We start from the raw sequence: 17,960 nt of genomic DNA on the forward strand, positions 1-17,960 counted from the left end.
TCTACGATTAAATATCTGTCCTTAAACGCTAAATATCTGCTCGTAAAATAAATATGTTCTACATATTTATACCACTATATATATATATATATATATATATATATATGTTACCGTTAAAGTGCAGAAATCAATTAATCTGTAAATTAGCCAGTTAATATGTACATTAACTAGAGCAAACCGTTAAAGTGTGGAAAATTATTTCATTTCTCAAATTACCTAGGTAATCTGCGAATTATCTAGATAATCTACACATTACCAACTAGATACTAGTTATTCTAAATATTACCTTGTTAAACTGAAAATGCGATCTTTTCTGGAACAATAGCAACATTTCTGCACGTTTAAATGAAACATTGTTTATTTATTTATATTTTTTTATATCTAAAATATCAAGTTAACCCTTTAAAGGGCCATTTTTTTCTAGTCATATTATATTTAAATATTTTTAGGCTTGAAATTAGAATAAGAAAAGGGATTCAATTAGCTTTTTAAATAAATTTAATTTGATTCATTAGTTAATTTGGTTAATTAATTATTAAGTAACAAATCAAGACACATCATTTTGTGTGAGATAAAGAACTAAAGCATCTAAGTTTCTGTCTTTCTAATAAAATTTGTCAGAACTTATGCCAACCTACATAATTTCAAACAAATATTGATAAATTTGGTGGGAAGCATACTTCCCACGGCCCTAGAAAGGGTTAATACAATCTATCAAACAACACATTAGTTGATAAAATCAATTATCAATCAATTGAAAGGCCATAATGCAAATAATGCAACAGTTCAACATATTATTACAATAAAGGAACAGAAACATATGATAAAAGTATGCTTATTTATTAGCACAAACTAAATATTGGAGACACATTGAACTTTAGTAGTTGGTTTTTAAGACAAGCACACCTATTTGTGGTATATTTAGATGTGCAGTCAAATTTTTGGAAACATTACCCAGTAACTAAGCATTATTTTATTGCTGTTGGACGTAAAGATCTTTCTATAGCAGGGAAATCGTCTTTCAGTAAAAATAACTCTTTGCAAACATTGAATTCAGATATCGTATACAACTTTTGAACTTTAATAGTACAGAAGCCGCAAATGTGCACATTACCTAGTTAAAGTCCGGAAAGCTCTAGATTCCGCCCTTTAACGGAAAAAAAATAAGTTAACCTGCAGATTAGCTAAATAATCTGCACATTAACGGGTTTCGAGTCTTAACTGTAACATATACATTTGAAATTTTTATAAATATAATGGTTGAAATTTTAACAGCAGGAGGCGTAAAAAATGCGCAGTTGATATGGCTTAGATACTCGCTTAAAATATTTATAATCATCTAATTATGATGTATAACGTAAAGATATTTGCATTTTTTTACACTACCGTTGTATAAAATTGTTTTCCAGCAATTAGTGAACATTTAAAGTATTTTTAGTTTTGACGAAGTTTCTTTTTATCACACATTAAATCAATTCTCTAGCAAGCCGTGACTGATTTGTTCATTCAATTGGTTTGGAAATTTCTCAACTATATTCTTTACTACAGATGCGGTGGCAGAAATTTACCGATACGGCAAAAAATTTTTTTTTTCATTTTTCGTCATAATAACATACAGTAATTAATTTCATAATAAAGATAATTAAGAATTTTATAGTTAATTTAATTATAATTATTACTTGTTTGTATGGTGAAGCTGTAATAATAATCATGCGACCAAACAACAGTTAAAAAGAAACGATAAAGAATCAACAAGCAACCTCCAGGGACCACTTGTTCCCTGATTATTTGTATATTTAAAACAATTGCCAAAATTATAGAACCAGTTGCCCATATAAAAACACTGGAAATGATTTCGGAAATTTTTATTTTTTATGAAAGTTGATAACACCAACTTCAATGTTTCCTTGCTTTCAATCATCACCCATTTTAAAGACAAACTGCAGACATTCTACTTCACTATATATTCTCTGTGAATCTTGAAAATTCTTTGCAGAATTTACCATTCACAACTATTAAATAAAATATATGATGTGTCAATTTCACCAATTTTTATTTCATATAACATCTAGTGACTCCTAGATATGTCTTGAAATATCATCTGCCCTTTCTGCCTATATTTTCTAGAGATATCCCAATATATTTAGGCAAAGGTCTCGACCTCAACAATCGAACACATTTTTGCCAATTTTTGTCGATAATTAATCTCTCTACTTTGGGAGAATAGCTAAGTAATTAAATTGCTCAAATATTAGCACGAATTAAAATTTTAGAAACCATCTTTATGTTTTGATAGCATGTATATCAAAATTGCTCAACATGACTATATTAGCATCATTATGAGGTTGTGGAAGCCGTTAAAATAAATTAGTCATGAAAAGCGATCTCAATGAACTGCATTTTATGTCAATAATCCTGTAATAAAAATAGAGGTACAAAAACATAAGTAAAATCTATACAGTGATTATAGAACATTCTAATTGAACACCTACTCTTCAAAGTGGCGAAATTATCATTTAAGGGATGAAAAATGGCGAAATCGGTCAAATTGCGGCACCTGAGGGTTGCGTCAAAATTTTATTTTGAGGTATATCTCGAAATGTAGAGAAAAGAGGCAGACGACCATTGATGAATGCTTTTGACATTCATATGAATTAGTCAAAAGCATTAATTAAGCTTATATTAAAATAAACTATATATTAAATAATAATAAATTATATAAAATAACTATATAAACTAATTATTAAGCTTAACTAATAAACAATATTTAAACTAAATGAATAAAATTTATGCTAATTAAATAAACTCTATATGAAATGAAATTAATGAAACAAATAATTAAAGAACTCTCCAAATTTGGATTGTTTACCTAAATATAATACATCGATTATAACTATCACTCTAATATTTTTGAAGAAACATTAAATATCTATTTTAAATAAAATAATAAGAATTTATGAATTAATATCAAATTCTCTTAATAAAAAGTATTTATCAGAATATTTCTTCTGGTAAATATTTCTATTTCATCTAAGATTTTGTACTTTTTCATTCTTCAAACTGAAATCACTATAAATTTAAAAATAAGATTATAATGAACGTCAAAATTAAAGTATTCATGTGCTACAAACTTCATACGAATCTTTTTAACGTTTCAAATACGAAAAAAAAAATTATTTTCTTTTATAAGTTTTGCACACGTTAAAAAGGGGCATATATATTTTGAAATTAATAATTTAAGCTCTGATTAAACACGTATGAAAACGTCATGAATGTTTGATATAATCTAATTTTTAGCATTAGTGAATGATTTGGAAGATATTTCTCATGCTAAAAATTCTAAAATTTTGTCGTAAATGATTATTTAAAAGTAGAAATATATATCTTGGTACTTACAAACTCCAAATCTTGTTACTCCAACATTTTGTTTCTTTTACTGAAAATCAAAAGTTAGTTCATTAAATGTATGATAGCCTCAATAAAATAAAAACATTTTGTTTTATGAAAATAGGTTTTTTTTTTGGCGGGGGGGGGGTAGTAAAACAAACGGATCTGAAACATGTTTTAGGATTGTCGAGAAATTTTCGCTTTCAGATAAATATGCTCATACTGATTTAGAAAAATAGCTAAGATTTCGCCCTTTCTCCATTATTTGTAAACAATAGGACGTAGCTTTTTATGCATAAATACATTTGGTGCAAAGAAACAAATCGGATATTTTTCACCTCTGGCCCATTGTCACTTCACTCTCAATGTTGAGGGGGTATAAAAATGTCGGTGATTGACCCCCTTTTCTTCCGAGAACTATTTTGCTGTTTCAAGATTTCGTGTCCAAACAAATGTATATTATTTTATTTATTTATTTTTTCCAGACTAGTATAAAAGCAATGCTTTCGATTCACTTTTGTATCAGTGACATCTGCTAAGAAACTTAAATCCTCCTTAAACATGTTCCCTAAGGTAAGTGCTAAGCTGTTTTTTTAAGCCTTAAGTAGTAATTGTTTCTTTTCTAATATTCGAATCTATTTTAACCCTTTAAAGGGCCATTTTTTTCTAGTCATATTATGTTAAAATATTTTTAGGCTTGAAATTAGAATAAGAAAAAGGATTCATTTAACTTATTAGATAAATTTAATTTGATTAATTAATTAATTTGGTTAATTAATAATTAAGTAACAAATCAAGAGACATCGTTTTGTCTGAGATAAAGAACTGAAGCATCTAAGTTTCTGACTTACAAAAAAATTTGTCAGAACTTATGCCAACCTACATAATTTCATACAAAGATTGGTGAATTTGGTGGGAAGCATACTTCCCACGGCCCTAGAAAGGGTTAATTAGTTTTGTGGGTTTTTTTTTCTCTTTAATTGAGTTTCAGCTACTTTTAGATTTTTCAATTTATAAGAAGAAAATTACTTAGGTTTAGTTAAGGTTAGAGAAGGTTTCAACTTTTCTTGGCGAATACCTGTTGATTAATTTCTTTATCCTATCATTTAATGGCAAAATTTAAAATAAAATTTGCTTCTTTGTAATTTTATTAATGCTACATATGTTATTTTAGTAGTTTTATGTAGTATAAAAATAATAGATATTAATGTTTTAAAGTTGTAGTAAAATATTACGAATGTTTATGAACTTTTCTGATACTTTTTTTTCAAATTAAACAATAAAGATTTTTCTAATTTTAAACTTGATCAGGGATAAATTTTGGACTCTAATAAGAAAAGATTACTTTAAAAATAATTAGTGTTGCTTTGTGCTCGGTTGAATATATACATCTTATAACTTCAAATAGGCAATTTTTGTGTTTATATAAATTTCTTTATTTATTTTTGAATCGGCTCTAACGATTTGGAACAAATTTTACATTTAGATATGGCTTTACTCTTTATGTTTATCGAAATAACTGACTTATCTGAAAAAAAAGCGATTTTACACACACACACACACACACACACACACACAGTTTTTGTAAGTAACTGTTAGAATACGTATATTCAATTTCCACGTCGAAATCCGTGCAGTGCAGTATTGTGGTTAGAATAACAAGAATGATGCGTGTGTTGTGGATCCTCGGTTCGAGTCTCATTTTCTCTCTTATGTATTTATAATTAATATTTTTGATTTTAAAGTTTATCTATAAATATTTCTTTCTCGAAAAAAATGCAATTTTACACACAAAGAAAAAGCATTATTTTATTACTGATTATTAGAACCTTTTTCAAACTGCTCTTATGCTGACAATGTCATATAGAGTCATTTTGGACCCGATTTCACCTTGGTAAAAACTGAGTGCATGCTCAAATATAAGTAATATAAGCTGTAAAATGAATATTGCAATATACCAGACTGTTTCGAATAATATGTCAAACTAAATGCATTCATGATTTTATTATTTAAATGGACAGTTCATATGAAGGTAAGATTGAAAAATATTCGTGTGTAATTAGTTTGTGATTCGTATTTAAATATTTTCTCAAAAAAAAAAAAAAACCCCTCCCGATTTTACAAAAAAAAAAAAAAAAAAAAAAAAAAAAGCCGTTTGAGCGAGAGAAGCAATCATTATTTATGATTGAAATGGGAAAAGCGCCTATTTTTTCCTCTCTCTACCTAAACATTAAAGACTTGTGACTACCTATTATATATGCAAGGGGTGTTCAAATGAAAAGGTACGAAATGTCGTAACAACATAATCGTTAACATATTTATCTATGCCGCTATGGGAGAACTTAGCGAGACGTCTAGGGATGCGATTGGAGTCTCCGGCGTAGATCGGAGCATGCGCAGGAGAGAGCTGAAACTCTTATAAAGAGTGCGTCCAATTGATCTGGCAGGTCCGCTAATTGTTGAATTCCTAGAGCACAGAAGAATAATTAATTCCGATGTGTACTGTGAGACACTCCGAAGACTACACAGGTCCATCAAGAAAAAATGACCAGGCTAATTACGGAGGGTGTGGTTTTGCTACATGATAACGCGCATCCACACTTCTCCAGCGTCACACACATGGAACTGGCCAAGTTCAAGTGGGAGCAGCTCGACATTTACCCTACAGCCTGGACAACATGACGCCCTGCGATTTTCATGTGTTTGGTTCCCTGAAAAAACATCTGAAAGGGAAGCGCTTCAACTCCGACGGCGAACTCAAGGATGCTGTGAAAGACTGGGTCTCGTCATGGCCACAGGAATTCTGGGAATAAGGAATCATTCGACTCGTTAATCAATGGGTTCGTTGTGCTCAGGCCTGGTGTATACTTTGGATAAAGTCTTCATTTACACCCACATGTCGTTTCGTACCTTTTCATTTGAATATCTCTTGTAATATGCATATAGTTTTGAAAAATATTATAAAATACATAAATGTTTGAATGTCTGCTAAAATAAATAGGAGAAACAACGTATGAAACTGTAATATGTCAGTTAAAAGTCAAGTGTTTGGTTAATTTTAGAAAGTATGGCTTTGTTTTTACTATAAAGAGGTATAAAGCAGAATTTATTAAATGATTAGTTCAAAATGTAAATTAAATGTTTATTTCAATTGTAAATGTTCAAATGTATCTTTAGAAATATATTACTTTGATTCTGTGCTACGCAATAAATTGTGTTTCGATCACGTCTTTAAATATTGGAGTTCGGTATTTAAAACTGGGACAAATAAAGTGAAAATCTAATTTTTTGCATTATTAGGCCTTCAAATAACCATAAAAATATTTTTCACTGAATTGATCATTTATTCTGTAGATTGCAGAGTGTATTGAGGAATTACTATACGAAATATTGAGATGATTTTAATTTATAAGTGGGTTTAATTTGTTAAAAATATTTTCCTAAAATTTAGAATATGTAAAAAATATTTTTTAAAGTATAAAATAGCGTTAAAACGTAAGTTAAGCAAATATAACAAATATTTTATTTCCAAAAAAAGAAAGCAAAGTTAACAGTGGCAAAATTGGAACAATATCGCACGCTTTTTGTTTAACTTCATTATAAAAAAAGAAATAAGGAACAGATGAATAGAAAAGATGGGAATAAAGCATATTGAATTAAATATTGACATACTGACTTTTCAATGCAATCACATGCTTTAAAACATTCATTTAAAAATATTAGCATTAATATTAACCAGCGGAAGCGCTCCTTATTCTACTTTTGCTGCAATGTTCACCATATTGCACATTTTTCGTTTAATTCTTTTATTATTGAAAAAAAAAATCGTGTATGGATTTTTGGCCCCTTCCTATTGAATACCTACTAATTTGTATCCAATACTTCATCAGATCTGAAATTTTAATTTAAGATCTCTTGCCAAATCTCGTTTTTGTTACATTCTTATTTGTTTTCATGCTTGAGTATAAAGGAATGGTTAAATATGATCTTTCCAACAAACAAAGTGTTTCCATAATTAGATAGAAATGCATGATTTTGATCTAAAGATTATACACCATATTTCCTCCCTTCTTAGTTATTATATTTCTGAGTTTGAATGTAAGGATTCAGTGTTAATAATTTTTTTCTGATAATTTGAGTATTTTCTTTTCGTGTATGAGGAAATAGTCAGTATCCTGAGATTTTAAAATTGTGCTTAATCTTTTGATCTTATTAAAACGATTTAATAAAAAATTGCCTTTGATGTTTTTCTTTTCTTTTTATAACTAAAATTGCAGAACGCTTAAAAATATATATTCCGTGTTAATTTTTTATTGTAAATTGCTTTGCAATAATCCACTAATATTTATTTTTGCAGCAACAACAGCAACAAAAAATACGTTTCATGAATTTAAATATTAAGAAAACGACCCAATGTCTAAATACTATAGATTCTTAAATTTACGTTTTACTTTTTTTTAGAAAATATGAAAGTATATGTGAAATTAAAAAATTCAATTCGTAGTATTGATATCTCGAACATTTTCTTTTATAAATAAGAGAAATGAATAAATATTTTTTAATGGAATTAGTATTTAAAAGAAGCATAAAGCATCAAGCTGATTTAAAATCAAAATGTTCTGTGAATCTCTAACAAATGATGTATGTTTGATTTCATAACTAGCCATTTATTAGTATAGTTGTATTTAAAAATAATTATCCGCACCCGAGATTTTTCATTTCGGAAACTACGATTTAGGATAAACAATTTGTTATTTTGAAATTTATTTTTTTATTTCAGCAGAATAAACTTTGAAATTTTTCATATAAGAATAAATTAATCAATTCCCTCTTTAACCATTTATGTCAAAGCAACAACAATAACAACAAAATGCAATTTCAGAAAGCGTGGGAAAGGAAATGGAAGCCGGAAGCCTTTAATAACAGTTTCAACAGCATTTAAGTAATTTATTTCTATTTTCATTCATACATATAATTTTTTTTGTTAGAAAGAATATATAAAATTAAAATCAATTGCTAAAAATTAAAATAATTTTTCTTAACTTTTCATCCAAATTCAAATTAACAATAAAACACAGCAATTTTGGAATAAAAGAGAGATATTAACAATAATGAAGGCTAATCGATTAAAAAATGACAGAGAGTGATATTCTATTTATTCTCCGCAACTCATTCATTATTCATTTCAGATTGCCATCTTCTGCGCTGTTCTTGCAGCAGCACATGCTTCCCTCGCAGGATCTTATGTATGGGGAGTTGCTGCACCTGCAGTAGCCGCCGCTCCAGTCTATGGTAAAGCACTCGTTGCTGCACCTGCAGTAGCCGCTCCAGTCTATGGTAAAGCATTCGTTGCCGCACCTGCTGTAGCCACCATTTCAGCTCAAAAGACAGCCCTCGGCCCAGTTGTCTCCGCTCCACCTGTTGTCGCTGCTGTTCCATTTCCTGTCGCCACGCCTTATGTTGCTGCTCCCTATGCCTACAGTACAGGATTGGTTGCAAGACCAAGTCTGGCTGCACCCCTTGTTGGAGCTCCCTATGGTTTGGGAGTTGGAAAGCTCGGTTATAGTCTTGGAAAGGCCATCTGATAAATGAGTTTATTAATAGTTTCGTCAAAATATGAAATAAAAATTAAAGGAAATTTTTTATTGATATTTATTTTGGTCTTTTTCATTTCATAATCCTTTTTTATACCAATTAGGATTTGGCATACTTTCAATGATGGAATAATTCTCCATTTTTACAAATTTTAATGCTTCTGTGAAAAAAATACAAGACAAATAAGGAGATTTTATCAGTTATTTATTAGAGATATATAAAATTTTAATAATATTTAAAAAATCCATATCAACAATTAGTTTGAACTCAAGATAAATATTACTTTCTTGAAATATAACTATTTATGGGTGATAATTAATTTCTGAATTAGCATAAAACTGTAGAGGGACAAGACTCTTTATAAATTATGGGATAAATGAAAATAACTGATGACTTTAAGGAACAGTTATTTAATTATTTTCTAAGTTCCACATTTCACAGGACAAAACTAACATGGACACGAAAAATTTATGACACTCACTTAGAAATGCAATCTAATGATGATCTGCAAGAAGGATCATGGGTAATATAACTTAATGTTAATGAGATAACACCATCTGCTCTATCAAAAGAGGAAGTAGTAGAATAAATGTAACTGTTACAAAATCTATTTTCTTGATCCTTTTCTTCTTAATATAAATTCCCCAAGCTCTCCAAATATTTTCTTTTTATTATCCTAGCATGTTTTGAAAACTAATAAATTCGTTCTGCACTCTTTCAATATTATCGTTATCCGTCACTTTATTTGTTATATCTTCTTGAAGGAAATATTACTGGCTATTGCAAAAAAAAAAAAAAAAAAAAAGCTTTTAGTATTTGGATTTCAGGTGTTCTTCTTATACATTCATTTTCTTTTTTGAAAATATGTAAAAATAGAGGGACATCAACTCAGGTAAAATATCAATTATAAAGGTAACAATTAATATACATATATAAAAAAGAGGATACACATAAGAAGAGGAAGAGGCAGATAATATATTATTTCATGCCTAAGATATCAATATAAAAAAGAGGATACACATAAGAAAAGGAAGAGGCAGATAATATATTATTTCATGCCTAAGATGTTCCAACTATGTCTCATATTATAAAATAGCATGAAAAATATTTCGATACAACAAGATTTACCATGGCTTATTTCTTGTTCGTATCTTATGGCAGATTGGACATTGAAATTATGAAAAATTTATCATAATTATGATTTTTTCAGTTTAAACTTTTTAACAAAATGAGTACCTACAACCGAATGGGAAACGAGTTTTTCAGATGTCTTTATTTTTTTATCACTATGGACATATTTTATTGGCATTGTATCCTTTATAGATTGGCTAAATAATATAATTGACATTGTATCATTTTTCTAAATATATGAACTAATTATTTATTACAATTTAAATGAAGTTTTACTTGCTAGTAAAAATACATACTATTGCATGCTTACAACACTTTTAGCTACTCTTTTCAAATATTTATCCTGTGCAGTATAGGTTTATATTGATAAATTTTGTATAAAGATATTATAAACATTTCTTGAGCCGAAGGATTTACGTTTTTTATTACATTGAAACGTTTTAGAGAAAAATAAATAAATTCCGGATTTTTAGCCAAAATTATAATTTTAATGATATAAAATATTCAAATAAACTCTATAGAGTTTAAATTTGTAATTAAAAAAAAATCTGAAGTGCTTACTCATCCGGTAATCTTGGAAGTTCAAAATTACCAGAGATGAATCAAAACAATTCTCATGAACATCACATAAATTTAACAAATAAATGTTATTATCTTATCCTTTAACATTTTTTACCCGATGAGCCTTTAATATTTTTTAGCTATATAAATTTGTAATTAAAAAAATCTGCAGTGCTTACTCATCCGATAATCCTGGAAGTTCAAAATTACCAGAGATGAATCAAAACAATTTTAATGAACATCACATAAATTTAACAAATAAAAGTTATTATCTTATCCTTTAACATTTTTTACCCGATGAGCCTTTAATATTTTTTACCTTTATAAACTTGTAAATAAAAAAAATCTGAAGTGCTTACTCATTTAGTAATCTTGGAAATTCAAAATTACCTGCTATGAATCAAAACAATTCTCATGAACATCACATAAATTTAACAAATCAAAGTTATTATCTTACTCTTTAACATTTTTTTACCCGATGAACTTTTAATATCTTTTTAGCTTTAGAAATTTGTAATTAAAAAAACTCTGAAGTGCTTACTTATATGGTAATCTTGGAACATCAAAATTACCAGCGATGCATCAAAACAATTCTCATGAACTTACATAAATTTAACAAATCAAAGTTATTATCTTACGCCTTAACATTTTTTTTTACCCGATGAGCCTTTAATATCTTTTAGCTTTAGAAATTTGTAATTAAAAAAACTCTGAAGTGCTTCCTCATCTGGTAATCTTGGAAGTTCAAAATTATCAGTGATGAATCAAAACAATTCTCATGAACATCACATAAATTTAACAAATCAAAGTTATTATCTTACTCCTTAATATCTTTTACCCGATGAGCCTTTAATATCGTTTCGAACATTCTAATTGCAAGATGTTAAAACTACTGTTGGTCTTTTACACGAGTCAAAGGAAGTTCGGAAAATGCATAACATACTTTTTATTTATATGGGCATATGTCTGTGTGGTAAGAATAAATTTGCCAACATTCTTTTACACGAGTCAAAGGAAGTTCGGAAAATGCATAACATACTTTTTATTTATATGGGCATATGTCTGTGTGGTAAGAATAAATTTGCCAACATTCTTTTACACGAGTCAAAGGAACATACACAACAAACTGTTTGTTGATGTGGGCATATATCTGTACAATAAGAATAAATTTGCCAAAATTAAGCAGGCAAATAATCATTTTTTGTCTCAATATGTTGAATTATCCAGCTGGAACGAGACTATACCATCACTGTTACACTAACAATTTTAACTTTTCCTCTGCAATCAATTGGCTATTTTAAATAGTTAACTATTCATTGTACCACGTAGTAGAAATACTAGTCCCTACAATTTGCGAATCATTTGACTCAAAGGTTGGTCTAAATGTTTGATTCAAGCCGCATCGAGGCACAAAGTGCAAACTTAAGTATTTGAAAAACACTTTGGCAGATGGTGCCATTGACATAAGTATTGTAACGTTTGACTAGACTGAAAACAGAACTGGCCGTAAATTCAGGGAGACAGTTCCTAGAGTTTAAAGCAAGATAAGCACTACTTAGGTTTAAAATACTGGATATACTGAAATAAACTTGGAACTTGTTTCTTTCATTCCTTTAAAATTACTGAACCTTACTGAACTTATTTTCTTCAGGGTTTTAGTAAAAAATTAATCACATACAAATTATTTTACAAATTATAAATTTTTAAATTAAAATTGCGAAATAATAGCCGGATATCAAAAAATCTGAAATAATTTTATTCTATTTGTCTTAGAAATATTGTAAACAAGGAAACTTATTTATTCTAGAATTTTAATCCACAATGTTTGAGTACAATTTTTTCCCCCCTGCTTTTTTAAGTTCTGCTCTTGCCTAATCCGCTTTATTTTTATTACACTTTTTTTTAAGCATGATGTATTTCATAGTGATAGAAACAGTACTAATCTGTAAAGGTTAAATTCATTTTGTTTGTTTCGTAATTCTTTATATGATGCTACACGCGCTATGATGATGTGTTTATATATTGAATCAAGTAATTTTAGGAAACATTGACGTTTTGAGTGTATTCTCCCTTTTGATTTCTTGTATACTTATACAATAGTATTGCATAAGAATAGCGTAGATTTTTTATAAACATTGTATAATAAGAGAGATAGAAAAAATTAATTAATTTTATTAATCCATTCAAAAAATTCTTCATTAATATGATGCTACATAAGCATTATTAGCTATTCGTAGAATATCAAGCCGTTCTTGATTTCCTTCCAAATAATGCTAAGCAATTGCAAAATCACAGCAGTAATTTCTGCGGAGATTCTTAAACGGTGAGAAACCCTACAGTATAGTCTCGGTTTTTCATTCATTCTCATGAAAAGAAGTCAAATGTGTTTGTATATTATAGGAAGAATATAGAGGCGAAGGAAATGGCCCATTTCTACCGATCCCCTAATCTGAGATTGTTCCATCATGAAAATGATGTGCATACTCAGCATTTCCAAAAACCGGAAAATGAACAATAATTTTTTATCGCACGATGTCTTTTTTATCTAAAAACAAACACGCCAATTTGTTATTAATCTTAAGAATGAGATTAAAGGAAATTTTTTGAATCTAAAATAATGTATATGTTACCGTTAAAGTATGAAATCCGTTATTTCATAGAATACCTAGTTATTCCATGAAATAACTGATCGTGTCCGTTAAAGTGTAAAACTCTCTTGTATTTCATGGTTTAACTAGTTATTTCATAGAATAACGATCTGCAGCCCGTTAAAGTGTAAAATAATCTATATCATATATCTCGCACGACAAATACATTTACCTTCCTCCCCTACTGCATTTATGTTTTTGTTTGTTTGTTTTAGAAATAAAAAATGTTTATTTTAGAAATAATGTTCTTTGTAATTCCAAGTGTCATTTTAGTAATCCTTGTTGTAACAAATGATTTTACGGTACGTTTAAATAAATACCATTTAAACGCTGCATAAATTAGATAAATGGCTTCTTTTTCATTTTAATTGTCTATTAATAGTTTAATTTCATTTTAGATAAATTGTTTATTTTGCACTTTAACTGTCTCTCATTAGTTAATCTATAGAATACCTAGTTATTTCATAGAATAACTAGTTAAAGTGTCAAATTAATAACATATTACACACTTCACGATCAGTTATTTCATGGAATAACTAGGTATCCTATGAAATAACTGCATTATATACTTTAACGGTAACATATATAAATAATCTACTCATATTTGCAAATTTATGTTGTGGTTTAATTTTTTTATCCGTTGAATAACTGATGGACACTGTGTGTTTGTGTCAAGATGATATAATAAAATTAATAAATCTAATGCGATTTTTTTAGATACAGAGTTTTAATACACATGTAGGTAAATAGATGGCTTTTACTTTACGGATGTTTGTTACAAATTTTTATATAAACCCACATTTTTGTTAATAAAAATACATATGTAAAGTTTTTTTATATAGAGAGGTGTTTCTATATTATAATATTGAAATGTACAGATTTGAAGAGACAGACTAACATTTCACTGAAGAATGTTGTCAAAATTTGTCAGATTATATATAGTACAACTTACAACAGATATCATACCTTATTTTTTCATTTATATCTACTGTGTTTTCGTTATGTTGTTCACAAACTGATTGGCAGAGACATACTTAAAAATAAAATTTTTCCAAATTTAAAAACAAAAACCTTTGTATTTTAGAATGTTTAAGTTTGAAATCCATTTTTCAGACGATTTTATTTTCTCTTTTAAACTTTATATTGAAAAAGAAAGGAAACGGAAAATACAAAGCAAACGAAATCCTTTTTAGGACTTAGCTATTCAAACTCTTTATCTGTTTTTCCTGTTGTTTTTCAATTTTGCAGAGGATTATGGAAATAATTTTAGTATTGGAGTAACAACTTTTCCAAAGAATCATAAAAATGCTAAAATTATCATTTGCAGGTGTTTAAACAACGAACAGTAATTTATTCAGTGTTAGAATTCATTTGTGATGACCAGCCAAAGAATTTATTATAAAGTAGAATTTGAATGAAAGCGCCTTTTACAATAGATTGATAATACAATTTAAATAGTCTTTTGAAATTCCTGTTTACCTTTTTTTTGCAAGTCATTGCATTAAAACAAAAAGAGATAAATAGTTTTTTGAGATTTTTTTAAATTTGTTAGTCCGTTTAATTCTTTTTTAATGAGTACTTAAAACAATAAATGTATATAAGTGTAAGAAAAAAATTATAAATTTTTTAACTGCATGTAAGAAGTTTATAATTGAATGGTGTTTAATCAATATTTCTATTTAGATTGATATTCAAGAAAATAATCGGATTTAATCTTACATAAATCTTGCTGATATGATGAACTTTTTCCAAACGTTTCGGGGTACAGAATTTTTTAGTTTAGCTAGATCTACTGCAGTTTCTTTGTTTGTTATCATCATTAATAGATCATTGATCCTTATCATCATTTTACATTAATAAATGTTTTTTAAAAATTGAATTTCAATTCTGTTTTTTTTTCTATTTTAATACCAAAAACTACATTCAATTTGATTTCAAATTAGTTATATATTACTAGATGAATTACCGAGAATATTGATTGTGTTAGAGCTCAATTATAGTTGCTTACATAACTTTCATGTTATTCATAAAGCTTTCAAAAAAGTATTTAAGCGTTAAATTGTGATAATAATAAGACATTCTAAGTTCTGCTATGGTTAAAGCTCTTCCCCTTCTCTCATACATTCTTTTTATTTATTAGTAGATGATACAATTTCGAAATATTATTTAAAAAACTGATATTCTCTTGCCATTTTTTTCTTTCTTTTATAGCAATTTTCAAAGAACCCACAATCAATAAATCGTGTTAAAAATGAATAAATCCTTAACTCAATGAAGGTTGTTGCAAATCGTAGAAAAAAAATCAGGTTCTGATAATTAATTTTATTTAGCTAAAACTATAAATCGATGATACATTGGACATACAAAATTACCAGATGGCCTTTCCATGATCGAGACCGTAACCATAACCGAGTTTCCCAATTCCGAGACCGTAATGAGCTCCTACAAGAGGTGCAGCCAAACCGTGTCCTGCAACAAGTCCTGCACCGTAGGCATAGGGTACAGCGGCGTAAGGAGCGGCGACGGCAAGAGGAGCAGCGGCAACAACAGGTGCAGCTGGGGCGATATGGTTGATGGCAGTCTTCTGGGTTGAGACGGTGGCTACGGCAGGGGCGGCAACGAGTGCTTTACCATAGACGGGAGCGACTAATGCAGGTGCAGCAACAACAGTTTTACCATAGACGGGAGCGCCCCATCCGTAGGGACCAACGAGAGAAGCATGTGCTACTGCGAGGGCAGCGCAGAAGATGGCAATCTGAAATAAAACAATTGGTTGCCATAAATATATGGAAACTCATTAATTATTGCATTTTCTTTTATTTTTGATATAAATGCAAAAACATATGATTCTTTGATTTCAAGAATATATTAATCTTGGATATTAATCAAGATATATTAATCAAGAATATATCTTGTTGAAAGAATATTTTAATCTTGGATATTCTTTCAAGCAAGTTAATATTTCCTTGCTTGTCATGTTCTTTGTGAATGAAAATTGCAATAAAATACTTTTCGTATTGAACATAAGCAGATTAAAATCAAGGGCTACATTTCAATTTTTCCACTTTTTGATTCCCCCCCCCTTGTAAGTTTAGTGAAAAGATTGTCTTCTCAAGCGGCGATCTCAAATTCAGCTCAAAATTACGCTTAGATAAAAATAATCAATGAATTTCTTTTGAATAGCTTTAATTTGTATTATTTAAATTAAATTTCATAAAAGTAATTAAAGGAAACGAAATATTTTTAAAAACTTAACGTATCTCTGTTTTTTTTTTTTTTTTTTTTTTTTGATTCGTAGTTAGACTTAGTAGCGCTAAGCCCTCTTCCTGTGGGATGATTCCTTTCCCGTGCATTTAGGATACAGACCTCCCTTCCTGAAAGGGTTTTAAGGGGGCGGTGGATTCTATAAGGCACTTTTGTGAATTATTCTTTTAGGATTCTGAAATTTTTTATGCGTACGTATTAAAATAAAAATATATCAAATTTCTTTAAAAAAACTATTTGAAACGAAATATATTATTTAAAAAACATTAAAATATATTTATATAAAAGTTACGGAGAATATAAAGTAAGATGTAAAGAAAAATTAAGGAAAAATATAAAGAAAAATTAAAAATTCAAAGATATTTAAATCGAACTGCAACATCATGATAAAGAAAGTCATTAAAATGTATTTTTCCCCAGGCATTTCAAATATTCATATTATTGAACAATATATTTAATGATTCTATGTTAGTTGAATTTAAACACTTTATAATTTTTGCTTTTTTCAAATTCCACAGTCCCCTTAATATAATTGCCAAAATTAGAAATTGAGGTGTTAGGTCTGGAGACATTTGGAAAAGCATAAAATATTTCTACCTTAAATTGGCCACTCTAGCGCTCACTAAACAATAAATTTTTTTTTAGTCATTTGAAGCATGTTAATGCGTCTCGATTCGCTTAGTGACTCACATATAAATGAAAATAAAATAAAATAAAACTGTAAATAAAAATTTCACATCTATTTCGTTCCCTCCCCCTGATTATGTCCCATGGGGACACTTCGTAATTTAGGATAAGAAGCTTCCGATATGGTGGTTGGTTCTCGTCACCCCTGTGGGTACACGAAAAGGTGGGGGTGCGGCTTCTCCTATCGATAACGGGGCGTACTTGCTAAGGGAAGGGTTGCACCACAGCCATGATGGCACTTTACACTCAACTAGAGTTCCCACCAATGTTGCTATAGCGGCGCTCGTGTTATTCAATTTTTTACGTGTGCTTTCAGGCGGGTTGGAATAGTGAGTTTTTCACCCCTCCCCCCGTTATATATATTTTTTTATGTTACAGCATTTCGAAAATAGAAAATGCAATTAAAAATTTAAGTGTATGATTAAATTATTTCTCTGCGTATGAAAATTTTATTTATACAGGACTCTATTTTATTAACTCTAGATCAAATTATCTGGCCTATAGAGCATCAACATTCGCATACATACAGTCACCTTTATTTTTAGTAGAGATTATTTTTAGTAGAAATCAGTAGAGATTATTTTTAGTAGAAATCAGTAGAGATTATTTTTAGTAGATCTTTATTTTTAGTAGAAAACTTTGCTAAAATAGTGTAGCTACTTACCTTAGTGAACATATTGAAGGAGT

General features: G+C 28.9%; 2 protein-coding genes across 2 annotated transcripts; one reads left to right on the forward strand and one right to left on the reverse strand.

Annotated features, from left to right (window-relative positions):
• Positions 1–3,948: 3,948 nt before the first annotated feature.
• LOC129971872 (cuticle protein 38-like) lies at positions 3,949–8,972 on the forward strand. Its single transcript, XM_056085850.1, has 2 exons — positions 3,949–3,960; positions 8,577–8,972. The coding sequence occupies exons 1-2, from the start codon at positions 3,949–3,951 to the stop codon at positions 8,970–8,972; spliced, it is 408 nt and encodes a 135-aa protein (XP_055941825.1).
• Positions 8,973–15,690: 6,718 nt separating this feature from the next.
• LOC129971873 (cuticle protein 63-like) lies at positions 15,691–17,960 on the reverse strand. Its single transcript, XM_056085851.1, has 2 exons — positions 17,938–17,960; positions 15,691–16,077 (listed from the first exon to the last, which is right to left on the reverse strand). Exons 1-2 carry the CDS (start codon positions 17,947–17,949, stop codon positions 15,691–15,693), a joined length of 399 nt encoding a protein of 132 aa, XP_055941826.1. The 5' UTR covers positions 17,950–17,960.

The sequence above is a fragment of the Argiope bruennichi genome, chromosome 6 (genome assembly GCF_947563725.1).
Source record: "Argiope bruennichi chromosome 6, qqArgBrue1.1, whole genome shotgun sequence".
NCBI classification, from domain to species: domain Eukaryota; kingdom Metazoa; phylum Arthropoda; class Arachnida; order Araneae; family Araneidae; genus Argiope; species Argiope bruennichi.